We start from the raw sequence: 18461 nt of genomic DNA, 5'->3' as shown, positions 1-18461 counted from the left end.
ACATTCACCCCAGTACAAAGATCTGGGCCTAAAACCATCGTTTTTAGCACTCCACACCACCCTAGGTCAGACACTGGCTATATGCAAATCAGCCTTGACCCTGTGCCTCATGGGAACAGTACAGCCCGAACTACCAAGCCATGTCTTACCTAGACCGGAATCAAGCATCCAAGGACGAGTTTCTGGCTATCATCCTTCTTCAGCCTGGATAGCTTGACTCCAGTGATGTGGAGAGCCTGGGACTCACGTCTGAGCATTCCCAGCCCACTCAGGGTGAAAATTGCAAAAAACACTTCTCCACTGTGCCGCAGGGGTTTAAAAAGTGACGCTTCTGTCTAAATGAGTCACTTTGTAAATATGGTGCAACGTGGCGCATTTTTTACACCACTGCTGCGTCACAACAATTGACACAACGGCAGCACAAAATTGTCCACTTAGTTGTTGCAACGGAACCATAACATTACCTCAACTGTGTTATTTCACTGATTTCTGAGGCTTGTTTTGCAAAAAAATGTGAATGAGTGAAGAGCTGAGCTGTTTTGACCATAACTAATCTTTAACAAACTTTGTCATTGAATTTGTGAGAGTTTCTGATGATTTACTGCACCCAGCCCCCAAGCTCTTGCATTCCACAATGCGGTAAACCCATGATCATGTATGCACTATGACATGGCTACAGCCAGTCACTATGGGCAGCTTGGGGTTCTCTGCTGGGCCTGGCAAGTGGCGAGGCTTTATGCTGCTACTAGCCAGGCCTTGCTTCAAGTTCTCATGGGTCTAAACCCCGGTTGGTAAGTCCAGCAAACCCCTGCTGCAGAAGGCATTTACCTATGCCACCTGAAAGATCTACTAGACACTTGACGTATCAGAATAAGTCATACAAGCTGTCCACTGAATTTTACACTGATTCTTCAAACTGCAACAAAAGTATAAGTATATTTTACAAAATGCATTTTAAATAGAAACTGTGACATAACCACATCATTTGCATATTTAAAAACACAAGTTTGCACATCAGGCTTATAGTGCTTATTTATTTTTTTTTAAAACGTACCATACATTAACTTGCATAACTCATAATACAATTACTATTTTAGTAAATGAATGTCTAGTTTCCATCTATGAAGCATTATCCATGGGTATTTCTTAAACTGTATTTTATTTTTAATAAATTACAAGCGGTGAGTTGGTGGAATACATTCTCTTTGGTTTCAGATCAGTGTCCTTTAAATAATTGTGTCAGGAGTTGTTGAGTACAATGATGTTGATCTTTCTGATGACAGTCTGGCCCGGGAAAGAACAGAAAAAGCAACACATTTCCTACAAATGCGCACATTAGCCAAGTATTTGCGACCCATGTTGGTAAGATATTTCTTGAATTTCTCACCTACGAAGGCATAAATGACTGGGTTAAGGCAGCAGTGGATGAGTGATGTGGTCACTGTCACCTGCAAGGCTTGGTCCAGCCCTTTCATGATGTTGCAATTGTCTAGGACCTGTAGGTCCTGCAGGCTGAGTAAAAATACAACCACATTGTACGGAGTCCAGAAGAGGAAAAAAACCACCACAACAAGGAGGATCAGCCGGCAGGCTTTTACCTTTTGTTTGTTTTTACTGCCTTGGAGGTTTCTGAGTATGTGCCAGTTGCAGTAAATTAAAGCGGTGAGAGGAATCAGCCAGCCCAAGATGTTAATTTCGAAATTAATGGCGAGCTTCCATTCTTTTTCGGATTCCTCTGGATAAATAGTAGCACAGACCAGGGAACCGTCCTCCCTCTCCACCTGGTAGAATACAAGCATTGGCAGGGAAGCTGAGATGCTGGCTGCCCAGACAATGGTGCTTATGATAAGGCCCCACGTGGCTGTTCTCACTCTCAATGCAAACACTGCATGCACCACAGCCAAGTACCGGTCCAGACTGACCAGAGTTATGAAGAAGATGCTGCTGAAGAAGCCAATGTAATATACCCCAAACATGAGCTTGCACATCACATTTCCAAATATCCACTGGTCTATAGCATAGTGAGCATGAAAGGGAAGAAAAACGACAAAGAGCAGGTCGGAGATGGCGAGGTTCAGCAGGCACACGTCTGCCATGCTTTTCGTCTTCTTGCACCTGAGCAGGACCCAGACAACCACAGCGTTGCCAGTCAGGCCAAAGACAAATATAAGGATGTAGAGAGTAGGAAGGAACACTGCTCCGAATGTCCTGACACTTTCTTTGTTGCATGCTGATCCAAAATGGTAGGAGTAATCTGTCCAGTAATGGGAATCTGTTGGTTGGCCTGAAAAGTCGATCCCTGTGAGTGCCTGTACAAACAAATGCAAAGTTCATTTATTAAGATGTCCATATATGAAATGCAAAGCAGAACAGGTGTGCTTTAAATTCTATGAAAAACACTCACACACTTCATGAACAGTTTGAATAACCATGTTTTAATGCTCTATATATAATCTCAGGGATGGTGTTTTTCCAGTGCTTATAAAGAAATGTGGTTGTGTTTTCTTCCTTCCCCTCGTTCATTCCTAATGTCAAGGTTTCATACGTTTGTTCCTGCTCTTAAATTCCTTCTTCGTACCCTCTCATGGAATCTGCTGCTTCAAGCCGCCTTTCATTATTTCTTTCAACGTCCTGCCTATATATTTTCTCAATACCCAAAACCCTCATTCCAGCAGCCCCACTCATGTCAAAGATGTGCACTGATGGAGATATGTTTAGACCTCCATTAAAATTTGTTTGTAGCATTTAAAAGATTATGGGTGGGCTTTTAGCACACCTATCTTCCTGTTTCTAATCAGACAAAGGGCAACTTAGAACATGAGATATATATATATAATGGGTTGGGCAGATCTTAGTTACTTCAAGCAAACTGCCCCTTTGACCCGTTCTTTTCTTGAGATACCAAGAAAGTACTGGGTTAACCACATCGCTGCGGCGGCTATTCCGCCGCAGCACTCAAGGGTGGGGCGGCCGCACGGCGGCCGCATGCTGGTGACAGAACCGCTCCGTCACCAGCCGCGGTTGGGCTGTGCTCGTGACGGAGCGGTTCCGTCATGGCCCCGCCCGCCTAATAGAACGCGCCGCGCAGGCGCGAAATCAGGGCCGCGCAGGCGCGGCGGCCGGGCCATGACGGAACCGCTCCGTCATCAGCACAGCGCACCCGCAGCTGATGACGGAGCGGTTCCGTCATCAGCATCGAAGGAGTTAATACATGTGTTTCACTGTCTGATATGAGCCTGTTGTTTCTGATAGGTAAGAAGCTTGGTTGAAAGTTAATATGCATTCTGTTAGCTGTGAGGACTTTGGTGACAACAAACGTTGCTGCTGTATGGAGAAGTTGTACAGTCGTAAAGAAAGCTTCATCTCCTGCAGGATGAATTGGCTCATTTGCATGTGCAGGTATCAAAAGGAATGAAGAATATTTTGCATTGTTGAGCTGTGTCTGTTGGATTTGGTGTTTATTTAAAAGCCAGAATTAGGAATTCGAAGCACTGATCTTTACCTAGCATGTGGGTAGGTCTTTGGGGCATATTACCAAGGGCCTTTTCGCCGCTTTAGCTGGACTTTTTCCTGCTAAAGCAGCGAAAATCTCATCGCCCAATTACCAAGCTGTCGCTAACACCAGTTAGCGACAGCTTGTAGGCGATAGCGTGCATTTTGGGGCCCGCTTTGCATGTCAGCGATAATTATCACTAATGACATGCAAAGTGGGCGTGCCAAAATGTTAGCGACTAAAAACAGTCGCTAACATCGCTATCGCCTATTACCTACAAGGGCGAAGCGATGGAAATATTTGCGCTAAGCGCGAATATCTCCAAAAGCTAACGCCTGCTAATACCAGTTCTTAGCCATGTTATCCAATGGGAGATGGATAACATGGCTAAGAGCTGTTTCACGCTAATGCGTGAATATCGCTGTATTGTCAGCGATTTTCACGCATTTCGCCTGATTTTAATCGCTTTTGAGATAAACCTTGCTAAAAGCAAGTAATCTCAGCAATAAAAATCGGTGAAGCGCGGCGATAATAATTTTGCCGCTAACACTACTTAGCGATAAATATCGCTGTTTGTAGGTAATATACCCCTTTGTTTTCTAAAGCAATGCAGGGATGGTGTTCCTACCAGGCATTTGTGACAGTTGCAAAAAAAGGCTTACTTTTGTATTCTGTTCAATGTGTACTGTAATAGTACATTTTCCACCTAGAGGGTGTCATGAGGTCTTCTGGGTTCACTTTGGTTCTCCATTTTAGTTTTACATTTCACACATTTTAGCAGACATTGTTTAAGTAATGTTATGTTTACATGTTTTGCTTGCACAATATTATTCTGAGAAGAAGCTGCACATGTTGCTTGTTTTTAGAAAGCCTTTCTCATTCAAAGCTAGGGACACAGAACAAGATATCCTAGTGCTTACGTTGTCCATTCGGAGACAGCTTCTAACATCTAGACGTATCATTGCATCAGAGCTGTACCTCTAACACAGTGGCTTTTACTATATAAAACGGTATACTGACCTTCAAAGGTCAGAGAAGAGCACTCCAGTCATGACTGTCCTAGAACAAATCCAGTGTTCGACATGCAGCTCTGCTGATGCTGATCTTCCATCCTGCAGAGAGGAATTTCCAATCCTATTCAAGGCCGATTACCTGGTCCAGTCATTGGGCAGAGGGTACACCCATTATGCTCTCTGAGTAGGGGTAGTGATAGGTAGAAATATATAGAAATCAGACTGCTATGGTTGGACTGTTTATTCTTTTTGCCATGTTCATGATGCTGGTTGCCTTGCTTTATTTTATCTGCCTAATAATTGTAGCTCTTTCTTTATATGCAAGATTACGATTGTTTCAATAAATGTATTGAAAACGTTATTTGTATCCTTCTTGTGTTTACTGTGGGCATGCATGAGTAAACGACATAAGGGGTAAGATCTGTTTCCACGATTCCCTTAGGGATAAGCGTGTCATGTTCCAGATTGCAAAAATCACCTGCCACCCCTAGAAGGTAAGGGGTTCAGGGGAGGCACTGAGAGGTCGCTAGGAATTGGGCCAACAGTCTCTGATGGTGTAGAAGGACTCAGTCCTGCATTCTGAAGGTCTGTCATCCTGATACGCAAACCTTTTCTAGGGGGAACCGTATGACAAGGAAAAGAACAAGCACAACTCAACATTGTAACAGCTGTCGTCCTTAGTGTGGTCTTTTACCAGCCATTTTGCTTTTTTCTCAAATTTGTGCTAATTCATTTTGTTGGCCTTAGGATTCTGAGCACTTTACCACTGCTAAACCAGTGCTAAAGTGCATGTGCTTCTCCCGTAAACATTATGATATTGGTGTATACCTGATTGGCATATTTGTTGTACTAGTAACTCCCTTGTAAAGTGGTATACCATATACACAGGGCCTGTACTTCAAATGCTTCTAGTGGGCTGCAGCAGTGATTGTGACACCCAGAGAAGTAGCCTTTCAAACCTGTCTCAGGCCTGCCACTGTAGTGCCTCTGTGTGCAGTTTACTGCCACCACGACACAGCATTTAAAATTACTTGCCAAGCCTTAAACTGCCCGTTTATTACATATGTCACCTCTGAGGTAGGCCCTATGTAACCCTAAGGTCAGGGTACCATATAGGTAAAAGGTAGGACATGAACATCCATGTTTTGCATGTCTTGGTAGTGGCAAATAGCCTACTCTACTGTGAGGCCTACCCCTCTCATACGCCAGCATTGGAAGTTTCTTAATACACTTTTGAGCTGTAATTCCTGATCAGAAAGTATTAGCTTTTTCATGTTTGATATGTTCGAAATGATAATTATAAATCCTCCTTACTTGTGAATTTGGATTCAACAATACTGTTTTGGAAATGCCACTTTTAGAAAGTGATTTCAGAGACAATGGTTCCTGTGAACTGATATTATCTGTTTTGATATTAATACTTTGCATAATAGCAATGTAAAGGGTCAATGTGTTGTCAGAAGGCAAATAACCACCAATACCAATGATTGAATATATCACATTAAATTTTATAGCATAGAACGGAGGAAGCAGTATATACAATATCAAGAAATGAACCAAAATTAAATAAACAATTATGGGTAGTGTCCCAGTGAAAACAGGAACCTCGAATAATAGTGCTAAATTATGACAGTATTTTTTACAAGGTTTCCCTATTCCTTTAGAAGTCGACCATTAAGTATGTACAGAATGTGCAGCAGCTATATACAATGATATGCAATTGTTAATGGTTCGCAACGACATCGACTCAGCGGTGACTTTGCGTTGATCGGAATGGACACATCACCTTCAACTCCACAGGAGTTCAACAACAGCAATTCTACAGCTGGTGCGACTCAACGCCGAAGGACAGTGTGGCTCGACATCGACGCAGCACCTGCATCGCATCGCAAAGGAGTTCAACACTGAAGCTTCAAACAACGACTCAGATTGTCGCTGATACTTGCCTCCATCCACAGATCAAAGATGACGCAGCGCCTCCTCAACTACATGCCTCAAGTATAGACCTTAACACTTTGCTTCATCCAAGGTATTCATTGTGTTACTTTGTGTGCATGTGTTACAAATACTTTACACATTGCACCTTTAGATAAGCCTAACTGTACAGGTTATCTTTTAGAGCTTATCTAGCTTATCACAGGATAACATTGGGTTGCCTTATTTCTTTTAATAAGTGATAACGTTTGATTGGGAGCAGGTGGGAAAGTCATGTTTGATTTCTGAGGAATTGTAATTTAAAACCCTCTTTAATTGTACAAGTCACAATTCTGAAAAGGTCACTTTTAGAAAGATGACATTTCATTTTCTTACCTTAACGATTTAGTGACTGTAGCCTGTTGCTGGCTCACATGACTAGATGTGATTGACAATTGGCCGTTGTGTATTCCTCCTAAATAGCCATACAATAGAGAATCTGGGTTTTGGCAGGATGGGCTATTGCCTGGCAGGAGGAGGGGGTGGAGCTGGCACCTTCCACACTTTCAATTCAATGGGGCTGGTCAGCACATGCACCAAGGACTTCACACAAGTCTATTTTGCCCTCAGACAGAATGAGACTGGGGCAGGGAGGCAGACAATTCCAGACACCTGAAGTTTCTCCACTTCAAAGTAGGAACTACAAATAAATAAAAAGTGGACCCTCAGACCCCCTCAGACCCCTCAGACCCCCTCCCCTGTGCATTCTTGGACCTGTGGAAACAACATAATAAGTATGTCCTGCTGCATTGCTGCTTGGGGACTGATCTGATTGCTGAGAAGGAAGACTGAAACTCCACCCTTCATCCCAGGCTGAAGTCACTCTAGGGGTCAGCTAAATAACATCCTGTTTTGAGCTACAAGGACATAACAAGCTCCAGAGGTCTCCAGCTGACCTGCTGTGTGGACCTGCAACTAGAACAGCTGAGTCCTGTTGACCTCTGCTGGAGTGAGTTCCTGATCACTAATATGTGTCCCTCAGGTGCTAGACCCTTGGTGTCGCATCAGTGGAGCTCCTTCCTGAAGAAATAAAGAAAACGTGGCATTTTGGGCTCTTCGTGACCACCAAAGGGCCCATTCATGGCAAGATCTTGCCGCCAACACTGACTGCCAGAACAACGCTCCACTGAACTCAACTCTTCAGACAACAGCGACCGCCAGAGACTGTTATACTGGTGTCCCATCAGGTAGTATTCCCTAGAGAGTGGGATGCATACACTCTGGGCAATGAGGGAAAGGCCAGTGGGTCACTGCTTCTCCTTTCCTGTAAACATACTTCGCAGTGGCAGGCCTAGAGGTATAATTTCCTGTGAGCCAATTACTCTCCTGCAGGGTGGGAGGGAAGGCTGGTTGAGAGACTAAAGTCAGCATCTCCATATTCTCCCTAGATCTACTTCTTCCCAGAATCCTCTAGTGAGGAGTCTTGGGTTATTGAATTGCCCAATCCAAGATGGCGGCTCCACCTGCCTTGAGCATACCTTCCCAATCCATCATTGTGTTTGTACCTTCCAGTGAGGCACTTCCTGTTCCAAAAGGCCATTTCTCCTTTTTCTCTTTGAGTCATAACACCTCTTTGTTCCTGTGGTTGTGTGCTTTGCTTCTACTCCCTTCAGTGGTTCCTGTAGAGCATTTCTGAATTTATTGTTCCTGTGTCTCCTGTTACCTTCTGCCTTGTGCGATCCACCTCCTGGTTATCATCTGTTTGTGGCATTTCTCTACCATTAGAAGGATTTTGCCTTCTGGCTTTTTCCTTTTCTGGGAAAAGCACAATTTGACTAGGTGCCTACAAGTGTCTGTGGCAACGTGGCTACGGAAGCAGTCACCCATATCTCAGGCAAACCAAGACTGTTAAAACCTGGGTGTCCAGGGCAACCCATAGTTGGAGGTTGCTTACTGTGTCTTTAAAAAGGCCTGACAATGACCCGCAATGTGAGATCTGCAATTTGCACTACAGAGTACACAGCCCACTGTGAATGGCAATGCGAAGCTCCAGCAACATCCATCCGTGGCTTCCAATAGGATCTACACATGTAACTTAACTCTTACATTTTGTGGCATTATTTTTATCTACTCACCATTTCCTAGTGTAAATTTACTGTAAGTGTAGATGAACATATCTATACCCCTTGAGATGGGGTGGAGACAAACTTTGAGTGTAAAGTTGCAACCATTAACATTTTACACATAGACAAAGGTCTCCACCACTGGGGCAGAAATTTCCATATTGTAAAGTTTAGGGAAAAGTTAAAAAATTTATTGACCTTTCAAAAAAAATAGCACAAATATTTTTATATTAAATATTGATGTGAAATGTTATTATATAATAATTTCAAATGTGAAGAAAATAAGAAGTCCACAGCACTTTTAGCTTAATTTTAAGCATATCTAATTAATTTAAATATATATTGAAATAAATTACATTTTCCAACCTAAAGTAAAATGCTTATATTTATTTATTATGTAATAATAGTTAATACAAATTAGTAATTAATGTTAATGTTAATGTTAGTGATATTTATAAAGCGCACAAATACCAAAGACGGTGTCTCGGCGCTAAAAAACCGCGAGCAAACCCCGCCTAGCACGCCTCACTGGAACAACCAGGTTTTCAAGTTTTTTCTAAAGCTCAGAAGGGAGCTGGCCTTCCTGATCTCGGGGAGGCAGCAAGTTCCACAGCTTCGAAGTGCCATACTGAAAACTCCGCCCCCCCCCCCAATGCATGGTCCGAATTTTAGGCACCACCAGTAATTTTGCACCCATGGAACGAAGCTGTCTGGCTGGCTGGTACCACACAAAAAGTTCCCGAAGAAACAACGGACCCTTCTGTGTCAAGGATTTGAAGGCCACACAGAGCGCCTTAAATTTGATCCGTTGCACCACTGGGAGCCAATGCAGCTTCCAAATTTCCTCTGAAATGGACTTATGCAGGGTCAAGCTCAGCAAAAGGAGGGCTGCCGAGTTCTGCACTACTTGAAGTTTCTTCAGGCACTGCTTTTGGGCATTCAAATAAAGCCCGTTGCAGTAGTCCAGCTTGGCCTGTATGAGGGAAGTGATGACCACTTTCTTGGTTTCCACAGGAATATAAGGTAGTACCTTTCTGATATTTTTTATTAGGAAGTGAGAGGCAGACACGATGGCATTGGTTTATTGAGTGAACGTCAGTCTGTTGTCAATCAGAACGCCTACATTTTTGGTCTTAGCCGTTGGAATGGGCGGCGAGCCCATTTCTGCTGACCACCAGGGATTACTCCAAGAGGGTTGTAAATTGCCAAAAATTCACACTTCCGTCTTGTCGGAGTTTAATTTAAGGGAGTGACTGCTCATCCAGATGTTAATTGCGGCCATGCAGTTATGGAATTGCACCGCGGGTGAGCTCTGTTTTTTGTGAGCTGCAACCACAATCTGTGAGTCGTCTAAAATGTTAATGAAAAACCATAATCCCTGACCAGCAGAGCAAGTTCAGTAACGTAGACATTAAATAACAGTAATTACAGTTAATTTACATAATTTTTTTAAAATTATGTTTATTTTTACATTAAAATATTTTATAATAAAATATTTCGTTTTTTTTATTTTATGATTACATTCAATGTATATATATTTTTTCTAAATCCCCAAAAATGTCTTAATTTTAACATTATTTCCTAAGAGGTTCTATTATAAGATCCCACCTCTACTATTTTCTGTGAGAGGTTGTTGCATTATCAGTGGTTGGCAATGTGTGGTGCTGGACTTACTCCATAACTTTGCTGGAGTACATTTACGATGTTTGGGACCGTTGCGGCTGTAGTAGTGTTAAAAAGTCAGTTTGTGAATAGAAATGGGTTTACTCTTTTGTGATAGGCGTATGTCACTCCGTAAACATCTCCTTAGCCTCTCTACAACCCTCCTGACTCCTCCCTAAACCCCACCCATGTATTTTTAGGTAGGCCCGTTTTTGCTGCACTTCCCCCTACCCCTACCCCTCCTACATTTACTACAGAATAATATATGTGTGTGCACAGAGATTTCTGCAGTCATAGTGGATCTCTCTGCACAAAAAAGTTAGGAGATCGGTGAAGGTGGAGTCCGCCGCATATAGATTTTTAAATAGCATTTTGCCATATGTGAGTAGTACTATTGCAGCACTACTAAACGTACTACAAAATGCAATATGTGAACCAGTCCCTTTATATGCATAAAACACGCAGAAGCGCTACTATAAATGAGAGCCAGAATTGTTCCTTACTAAATTTGCTTCTGTTAAGAGTGAATCTCGGTGTGAAATAGGGACTCGACTAAGGAGTCAAGCCATGGAGTTTCCCACCAAACTGGGGTAGTGTCTGAAAAAGTGACCAGTTTTGCTATAATATAGCACACACCTCCTTTTCTTCTTAGACTCTTTTATTCCAGGCTGAAGGTTCGATGGATTTTACACAGCTTCTTTTTCATATTATTTTTTTTGAGCTTCTATGAATCCCACCTTCAATCTTGTTGCTGTTAGGTTTTGGTGGGCCTCTATTTATAAGGTGAGATCAGTTAGTGCTGTGGAGTGGTTGGCCGATTAATGATCAAAGAAAGCACTTCCTACAGGCCTTCCCAAAGGCCTTATTAAAATGCAGCAGATTTATTCGTCCAAAATACTAAAATGCAGCAGATTTATTCATCCAAAATACTTCTGAACCTAATTGCTAGAAGCAAATGTAGTATGAGACCAACTTGTCGAAGACAAGGTACGCGACCAACTTGTCGGAGGGTAAGTTGTGCATTATGGGCTTTGGATTGCGTCTGCTTCTTTCTGAAGATTGTTGCAAATCTTTACGCAAAGATAACATAATCAATAATTCAAGGACTGTGGTTTAATATTAAGCAAGTAGCCCAAGACGAGGGTCCCTTGATTAGATAAGATAACATAATGCAAACTTTGCTTGGTAGGACACACACTTTTGTGGCTTCTCTAGAAAATGCTGATCACACTGTTTTGTTAAGGGTTAAAAAATGTGATTAATTGAAAAACATTTCCAAAGGAGCCAGAATCAGTGTGGCTGAAAGTGACGTGAGAGGAAGACCCTACATGCAATAATTTACTCCAGCACTAAAGGCATAGCGGGTATTGTTTAGGGAATAGCTATAGTAGAGGTATAGAGGGAGAATACAGTGCCCAAAATAAATAAACACAAAAACTGTTGAATGTGTTTTGGATTACATCACTACAGGAAACATTATTGAAGAATTTCTTTCAGCCCTGCATTCTCCCTCTCTACCGCTACAAAGCTGTTTAATTCAGTGGTTCTGGTGTGTAGCCGCTTGAAGGGGATGTGCCACTCACCAACTTGGGTCCTGACCCTATTTGTTACATGAATTCCAGACAATATCCACCCTACAACTAGGGAATATTTATAGTAGTACTTAACATACAAGAGATAATTGGGGGAAATAATCACCTGATTTATTCTTTCAAATCAAAAGGAATGCTCTCGTTGAGTGGCTTCAAGATCTTCCAGAATCTTGGTTATAGCATGTGCCACTGCCTACAGAGGATTGGCCTCAGACTCCACTACGTTTGATCTAGCAACCTGGCATGACCTCTGAGCTCTGCTGAGGGGAGATCAAGGCTAATTTGTCCTTCTACGCCTTAGTGCTTCATGTATCCCTCTATTAAGGTAATAGATGTCTTTAAAAAGGACCCAGGCTTAATAGGAAATTTGGGTTAGGAGAGAGGAGAGTTTGGCTCCTGCATGGCTCATGCAATAACCAGACTTACACACAGCATAAGGCCTTGGATCAGAAATGTAAGCTGACAAGGCATCCATCTATGGTTGAGGAAACACTCATCACTGAAGGGATCATGCCAGAGGGAAACAGAAAACATACACTGAGGGTATCTATATGGACCTACCTGGTACAAACAACAGATAAGTTGTAACTAGTCCCTGGGCATACCAGGAGCACTGCTCGGGTATCAAACAAGGATGGAATATCACTGCAGCACCGGTAAAGACGGAACCTGGTAGAGGAAATATAACTGACATCTAAAACTCACAATGGTGTCAAAGATCAAAGAAACACATAGAAAACAAGAAAAACCAATAGGGAAAAAATAAAGATGGGGAGTGCTGAATAGCTGGATGCAAATAATAGTGAGTGTCAAGAGAGTAAAAACAGCTGATGTTGCCAGACAACTAGCCCCATTTCTTGTAAGTGCCTACATTCTGTCTGCCACTAACAACCTGGAAGTGCACCCATGGGAAACATCCCACCTCAGGGTTGGGATCCATGTATGACTCTGGGAGTTGGAGTTCTGGTGATGGGATTCCCTATTATACACTGTCCCATTTCCCACGTTATCCATGTATCCTGTCTTCTTGTCCTCTTATGCCCTACTCTATCTGGTGACATAACAACACCTTTATTTTGTCTCTCTTCCAATTGCAAGGTCTTAGATGTGTTCACTTTAGAGAATATGGCTAGATACTTCACTTCAGCAGGCATACTTAAACTCTCTCATCTGTCATTTAATACCCCAGCTTTTCCGATGAACCCAACCATTTGTGCTGTCCAATGTTTTCAGAGTTATTTGAAGAGATCTCTTAGAACCTCCTCTATGTTGTTGACCTTATTCAGAAACCCGTTTTGAGCAGTTCAAGGATCCAACCAGGCCTGTGAAGGCACTCAGTCCTTCAAATTTCTGATATAGGTTTAGGTGAGTTCAGAGCACACACACCCAACATTGCTAAAGCTTCTAAAGCCTTTATGTTGGATGGCAGCTTACAAGACACCCTTAATGCACTTTTAAAATATTCATTTTAGACCTATCGAGAGCACTACTGTATATTTTCTTGTTACCTGTTTACTTTGAAGAAGCTTAATCTCTATGCCTTAAAGTGAAATGTAGACTTCACCCATTTTGTGTAGAAAATCATAATTTTAATGAAGACATGGATAACTCCCTATTAATTAAAAAAACGAAATATACCTTGTCCCTTCTTGCTCTCCTTCACAGATGCTGTGGTTTCAGTTACCCTGGATAAGAGTTACTGCTTGAAATTCTGCTTACATATTTTTTTGATCATATATGACTTTGTTTATCGAAAATAATTTCTTTATGCATATATTTTGTATATGATTTTTTTTTCCAATGAATAACTCAGATGTATCTTTATTTTCAGTAGTTGAGCTACACCATTAATGCCTCTGATTTTCAATATTTGTAAAAGCCTGGGGTACTGAAAATATCAGGAACAGCCAACATATTAGGATGTTAAGTATGCCTTTTTAACAGTGGCAATTATTCTTTTAACGTTTCTCATTAACGTTCATCGAACATGTCTATATTATTTGCCCTTGTCTAAAAGAAACTGGATATTGATTGGAAGAATCTCTCAAAGTAACCCTTCTTTGACTACCGGAAGGCTGAAAACTGCTAAATGGTTTTCGCTTTGTAAAAAACTAACCATTCCATTGTCACTGTAAACATCTATATTAATTGCAAAGTGATGGTTCAAACTAAATATGACAGTCGGGCCTCAGTGATGATCTTCTCTCTGTCGTAGCAAGGTGCAGAGGACACTAGGAACTTGCAAAAAGGTGAAGAGAGGGGCCATCCACCGGATACCACTTCCGGTCAGGGAAGGGGGATAGGGCAGTACGAGGAGATGGGCAAGGAGCAGCACGTGCCTGCGAGCACGGAAATGAAGAAAGTAAATAAATGAAGCAATGAACCCTATCTGTGTCCTGTTGTACTCACTGGGGTCTGGGGTAGATGCAGGACACGATATCCGGTGACACGAGGTGGGTTTAGCGAATCCCCACCAGGCGCGTGTGCCTGTGTACCCCTTGACAGAATAACGAAACAGTGCCAGGAGCCCACCATGGTCCGCTCACTTGAAGAAACATTACGTCCAGAGCCCACCTCGGTTGCAGGAAGCTGAGTCAGGAGCCCACCCTGGTCCTCCTGCCAGGAAAGAGGAAGAGAAAGGATACATTGGGAGCCCACCCCGGTCCCACAACATGAAGAAGGCGGTAAGCACAACCCCGCGACCACCCACCAACAAGCGGTGCACGCTGTTGTGACCTCAGCTGCCGGTCATATAAGCAGAAAGCCCAAGACTATCGCTAACATGTCAAGCTGAAATCTCGTGAGATCTCGGTGGCAATCTTGGAGTCAGGTGTGTCAGCCAACAGCAAGGGCAGAAGCACAGGTGGACATCTTGGAGTCAGGCAATATAGGAAACAGTGAATCTCGCTCTTGCGAGACCTCGGTGGCCATCTTGAAGTCAGGCAATAGAATGGGAAGCACAAAAAGGGCATAAAAAAGAGATAGATAGAAGTACAAAGTGAACAAATAAACTGTAAGGGTTGCTGTTGCTAGGGTAGTGAGCAATGAGGCAAGGTCACAAAGGAAGAGTGAAGTATTACTGGGGTTTATTGTTTATAAAGAGGAATCAAAGGCTGTAGGTCTGCGTGTAGCTCCTTCTTCTTTTCTAACAGGACTTCCCAGGTAGATGTCAGGCGGAAGGTCTTCTCACTCGTAAGGGCGTTATACGGAAATGAAAAGAGAGAAAGAATACGCCACATTACTGGACTGCACTATTTATCTGATATGAGTGAGGGGCGGGGAAAGGACGTGAGGGGGATCACCAGGGACCATCACCGGTTGCTGTGTTTCCTTAACGTGTGTGGCGCTCTAGGCGCTCCCGTCCCTTATCCACCCAGCCGCCCTCTACCCGTTCCCTCCCTCTGAGTGAAAGAGGCCCCGTATACGAGCCCGTACCTTGCGATGCCACACTTCTCCAGGTTAAGTGTGGCTGGGCGGAGCGTGGTCCCGTTGGCCTCCCGGCTGTGCTGCTGGCGGTGTCTCCTCGGGTCCTGCTTCGGTCTCCCACAGCAATCCGGCTCCGGTTTCCTTCCGTCCAGCGGCGAAGACGTCCGATGCTCCCTGCTCTGCTCCGGCGTTCGCGCCCGTCCGTTCGAAATCTCGCGCTATCAGCGCCGTCGAAAGCGACGATTGGACATCAGGGGATGACGTCACTGTTGAAGGTCCCACCTCCAGGAAAGCCTAGGCGGCCGTAGAAGGGATGCGAACATCCTGTGTGTGCCGAGGTGGAAATGAAGAGGGACAAACATCAGCGGCAGAGTCGTGGCAGGTAGGAACCCCCTGACACATCCCCCCCCCAGGATTTCCCCGATCGGGGGAAAGAGGGAACCGGGACAGGAAGTCAGCGTTGCCCTGGTCAAGCCCCTTACGATGACGGACCTTGATGTGGAAGGGCTGGAGAGCGAGGAACCACCTAAGGATGCGGTCGTTGTGGCCATGGTTACGTTGCAGCCACGTCAGAGGGGCATGGTCCGTATACAGGATAAAAGGACGACCCTCCAGATAATACCGGAGCTTGTCCACACTCCAGCGGACAGCCAAACATTCTTTCTCGATTGTGGAGTAAGCCTGTTCTCTGGGGAAGAGTTTGCGGCTGATAAAAAGAACCGGCCTTTCCAATCCGTCTGAGTCCTCTTGGGAAAGAACCGCCCCAATACCCACCCCAGAGGCATCGGTCAGGAGAATGAAAGGTTTCTTATAGTCTGGTGAGACTAAGACAGGCGAGGTAGTAAGGACAGTCTGCAACGCCTGAAAAGCTTTGGTTTCTTTAGGACCTGAGGCTGATAACCTAGGGGATGACTGTGATTTCTTCAACAAGTCTGTGAGGGGACTGGCTATGTCTGCAAATTGCGGAAAAAACCTCCTGTAGTACCCCACTAGGCCTAAGAAAGCCCTCAACTCTCTTTTGGTTTTGGGATAGGGAAGTTCTAGGATAGCTTTCACTTTCTCTGTCTGTGGTTCAATAAGGCCATTTCCTAAAACGTGACCTAAGTACTTAACCTTTCTGAAAGCTACTCTGGTTTTTTTTGCATTAATGTGAAAACCTGTGGTTCTTAGGCTACAGAGGATCTTCTCGAGATGTTCTTTGTGGTCTTCCCACGTCTTACTAAAGACGACAATATCGTCAAAGTAAGCGGAAGAATACTGATGGTGGGAAGACAAGACTGTATCCATTGCCCTCTGGAATGTGGCCGGGGCCCCATGCAGGCCAAAAGGAAGAACAGTGAATTGATAATGGCCTGAGGGGGTAGAGAAGGCTGTTTTCTCTTGGTCTGCTGGGTGTAGAGGAATTTGCCAATACCCCTAGGTGAGGTCAATAGTCGTGATATATTGGGCCTCACCAAGACGTTCCAGCAGTTCATCCACGCGAGGTAGTGGATAGGCATCCTGTTTTGAGACCCTATTGACAGCTCTGAAGTCAATACAAAACCGGATGCTACCATCCGGTTTAGGAACCAGTACAACCGGAGAACACCAGTTACTATATGAGGGTACAATCACTCCGGAACGTAACATCTGGTTGATTTCCTCCTGAAAGGCTTGTCTTCTGGCCTCAGGGATCCTATAGGGTTTTTGTTTCACTACGGTTCCGGGTGGAGTGGGAATGGAATGAACCGCTATGTTGGTTCTTCCGGGTTGGTCCGAGAAAACATCCTTATAACGAAGAAGAAGAGACAAGATCTCTTCTTGTTGAGCCTCCGTTATTTCTGGGTTGATAGGAGTGTCATGAACGGTATGAGGTACAGGGACAACTGTTTGCACCAGTTGGGGAGGTTTTCCCAGCCACTTCTTTAGCAGGTTAATGTGGTACATTTGAGTCTTGTTTCCTTTCACACGTAGGATATAGGTGGTCTTTCCTATTTTTCGGAGAACCTCAAAAGGGCCTTGCCATTCTTTTCTGAGTTTGTGTGTAGAGGATGGTAACAACACTAAAGCCCAGTCACCCACATCCAGTTCCCTCCATTTTTTCCCTTTATCATAGAACGTCTTTTGTTTCTTCTGGGCTACGGCGAGATGCTCATGGGCCAGTGTCCTTAGTTTGTGGAGCCTAGTCTGAAGTTATCGTGTATAGTCCAAGAGGGCCTCCGCCTCTTGGGCCCCCTCCTTTTCCCAACTGTCCTTTGTGATCTCCAGAAGTGTCCTTGGAGCACGACCAAACAGTAGTTCGAAAGGAGAGGTACCTAGACTAGCTTGTTTTTGGCTTCGGAGGACAAAAAGGGCCAAGGGTAACAACTGGTCCCAATTCTTGCCATCCCCGGACAAAAGTTTCTTCAGGGTGAGTTTTAGGCTACCATTATACCTTTCAACTAGGCCATCTGTGTGGGGATGGTATACAGAGGTTTTAATGTGCCTGATTCTTAGTTGTTTACAGACTTGAGCCATTAAACGAGAAACAAATGGGGTTCCTTGATCCGTGATAATTTCACGAGGAAAGCCCATTCGAGAAAAGACTTCCACTAACTTCTGAGCGATGGCTGTAGAAGTAGCTGCGCGGAGAGGGAATGCTTCGGGATAACGAGTGGCATAGTCCACCAAGACCAGGGCATACAAATGTCCTCTTGTGGATTTCGGTAATGGACCGATAAGGTCCATTCCTATCCTGTCAAATGGTTTCCCGATGATGGGTAGTGGGTTCAGAGGAACCGGTGGAGGAACATAAGGATTCCTACGCTGACAAATTTGACACTCCTGACAATAACGTTGTATCTGTGCGTATACTCCAGGCCAGAAGAAGTGTTTTAGGATGGCCTGTCCTGTCTTTTCTGCCCCTGAATGACCTGCCAATAAATGAGCGTGTGCGAAAAAGAGTATCTGGTCTCTAAAGTCGACAGGTACTAAGAGTTGTGGTGTGTCGTTGGGATTAGCTAACCTGTACAGTAACCCGTTTTTCTCAAGAAAGGTGGGGAATGTTCTCTGCAAAGGATCTTGACCAGAACGGGCAATTTGCCAAGCATTGGCAAGTGTGGCATCATTCAACTGTGCTGTTCTAAAGTGTGTATCTCTAGCCCAGGGTTCAGGAACAAGCAGTGCGTTACGTGGATCAGTTTGCAAGGCATCCTTCAGTAGAGCAGAAAACCCCGGGTTGTCTGTTCCTATGATCACGGGTTCCGGCAGAGAAGGCATG

The 18461-nt window shown here is 44.0% G+C and overlaps 1 protein-coding gene across 1 annotated transcript in view; it reads right to left on the bottom strand.

Annotated features, from left to right (window-relative positions):
• Nucleotides 1–1014: 1014 nt before the first annotated feature.
• Nucleotides 1015–18461, bottom strand: part of LOC147722236 (C-C chemokine receptor type 8-like) — a 47997-nt gene continuing 30550 nt past the window's right edge. Inside the window, exon 2 of the mRNA XM_086966814.1 lies at nucleotides 1015–2309. Coding sequence (XP_086822940.1) covers nucleotides 1227–2309 — 1083 coding nt within the window. The 3' untranslated portion in view covers nucleotides 1015–1226. The remainder of the gene's footprint in view (nucleotides 2310–18461) is intronic.

This window comes from Lissotriton vulgaris, chromosome 4_1 (genome assembly GCF_964263255.1).
Source record: "Lissotriton vulgaris chromosome 4_1, aLisVul1.2, whole genome shotgun sequence".
Classification (NCBI taxonomy): Eukaryota; Metazoa; Chordata; class Amphibia; order Caudata; family Salamandridae; genus Lissotriton; species Lissotriton vulgaris.
This window is presented reverse-complemented; position numbering and strand designations above follow the sequence as displayed.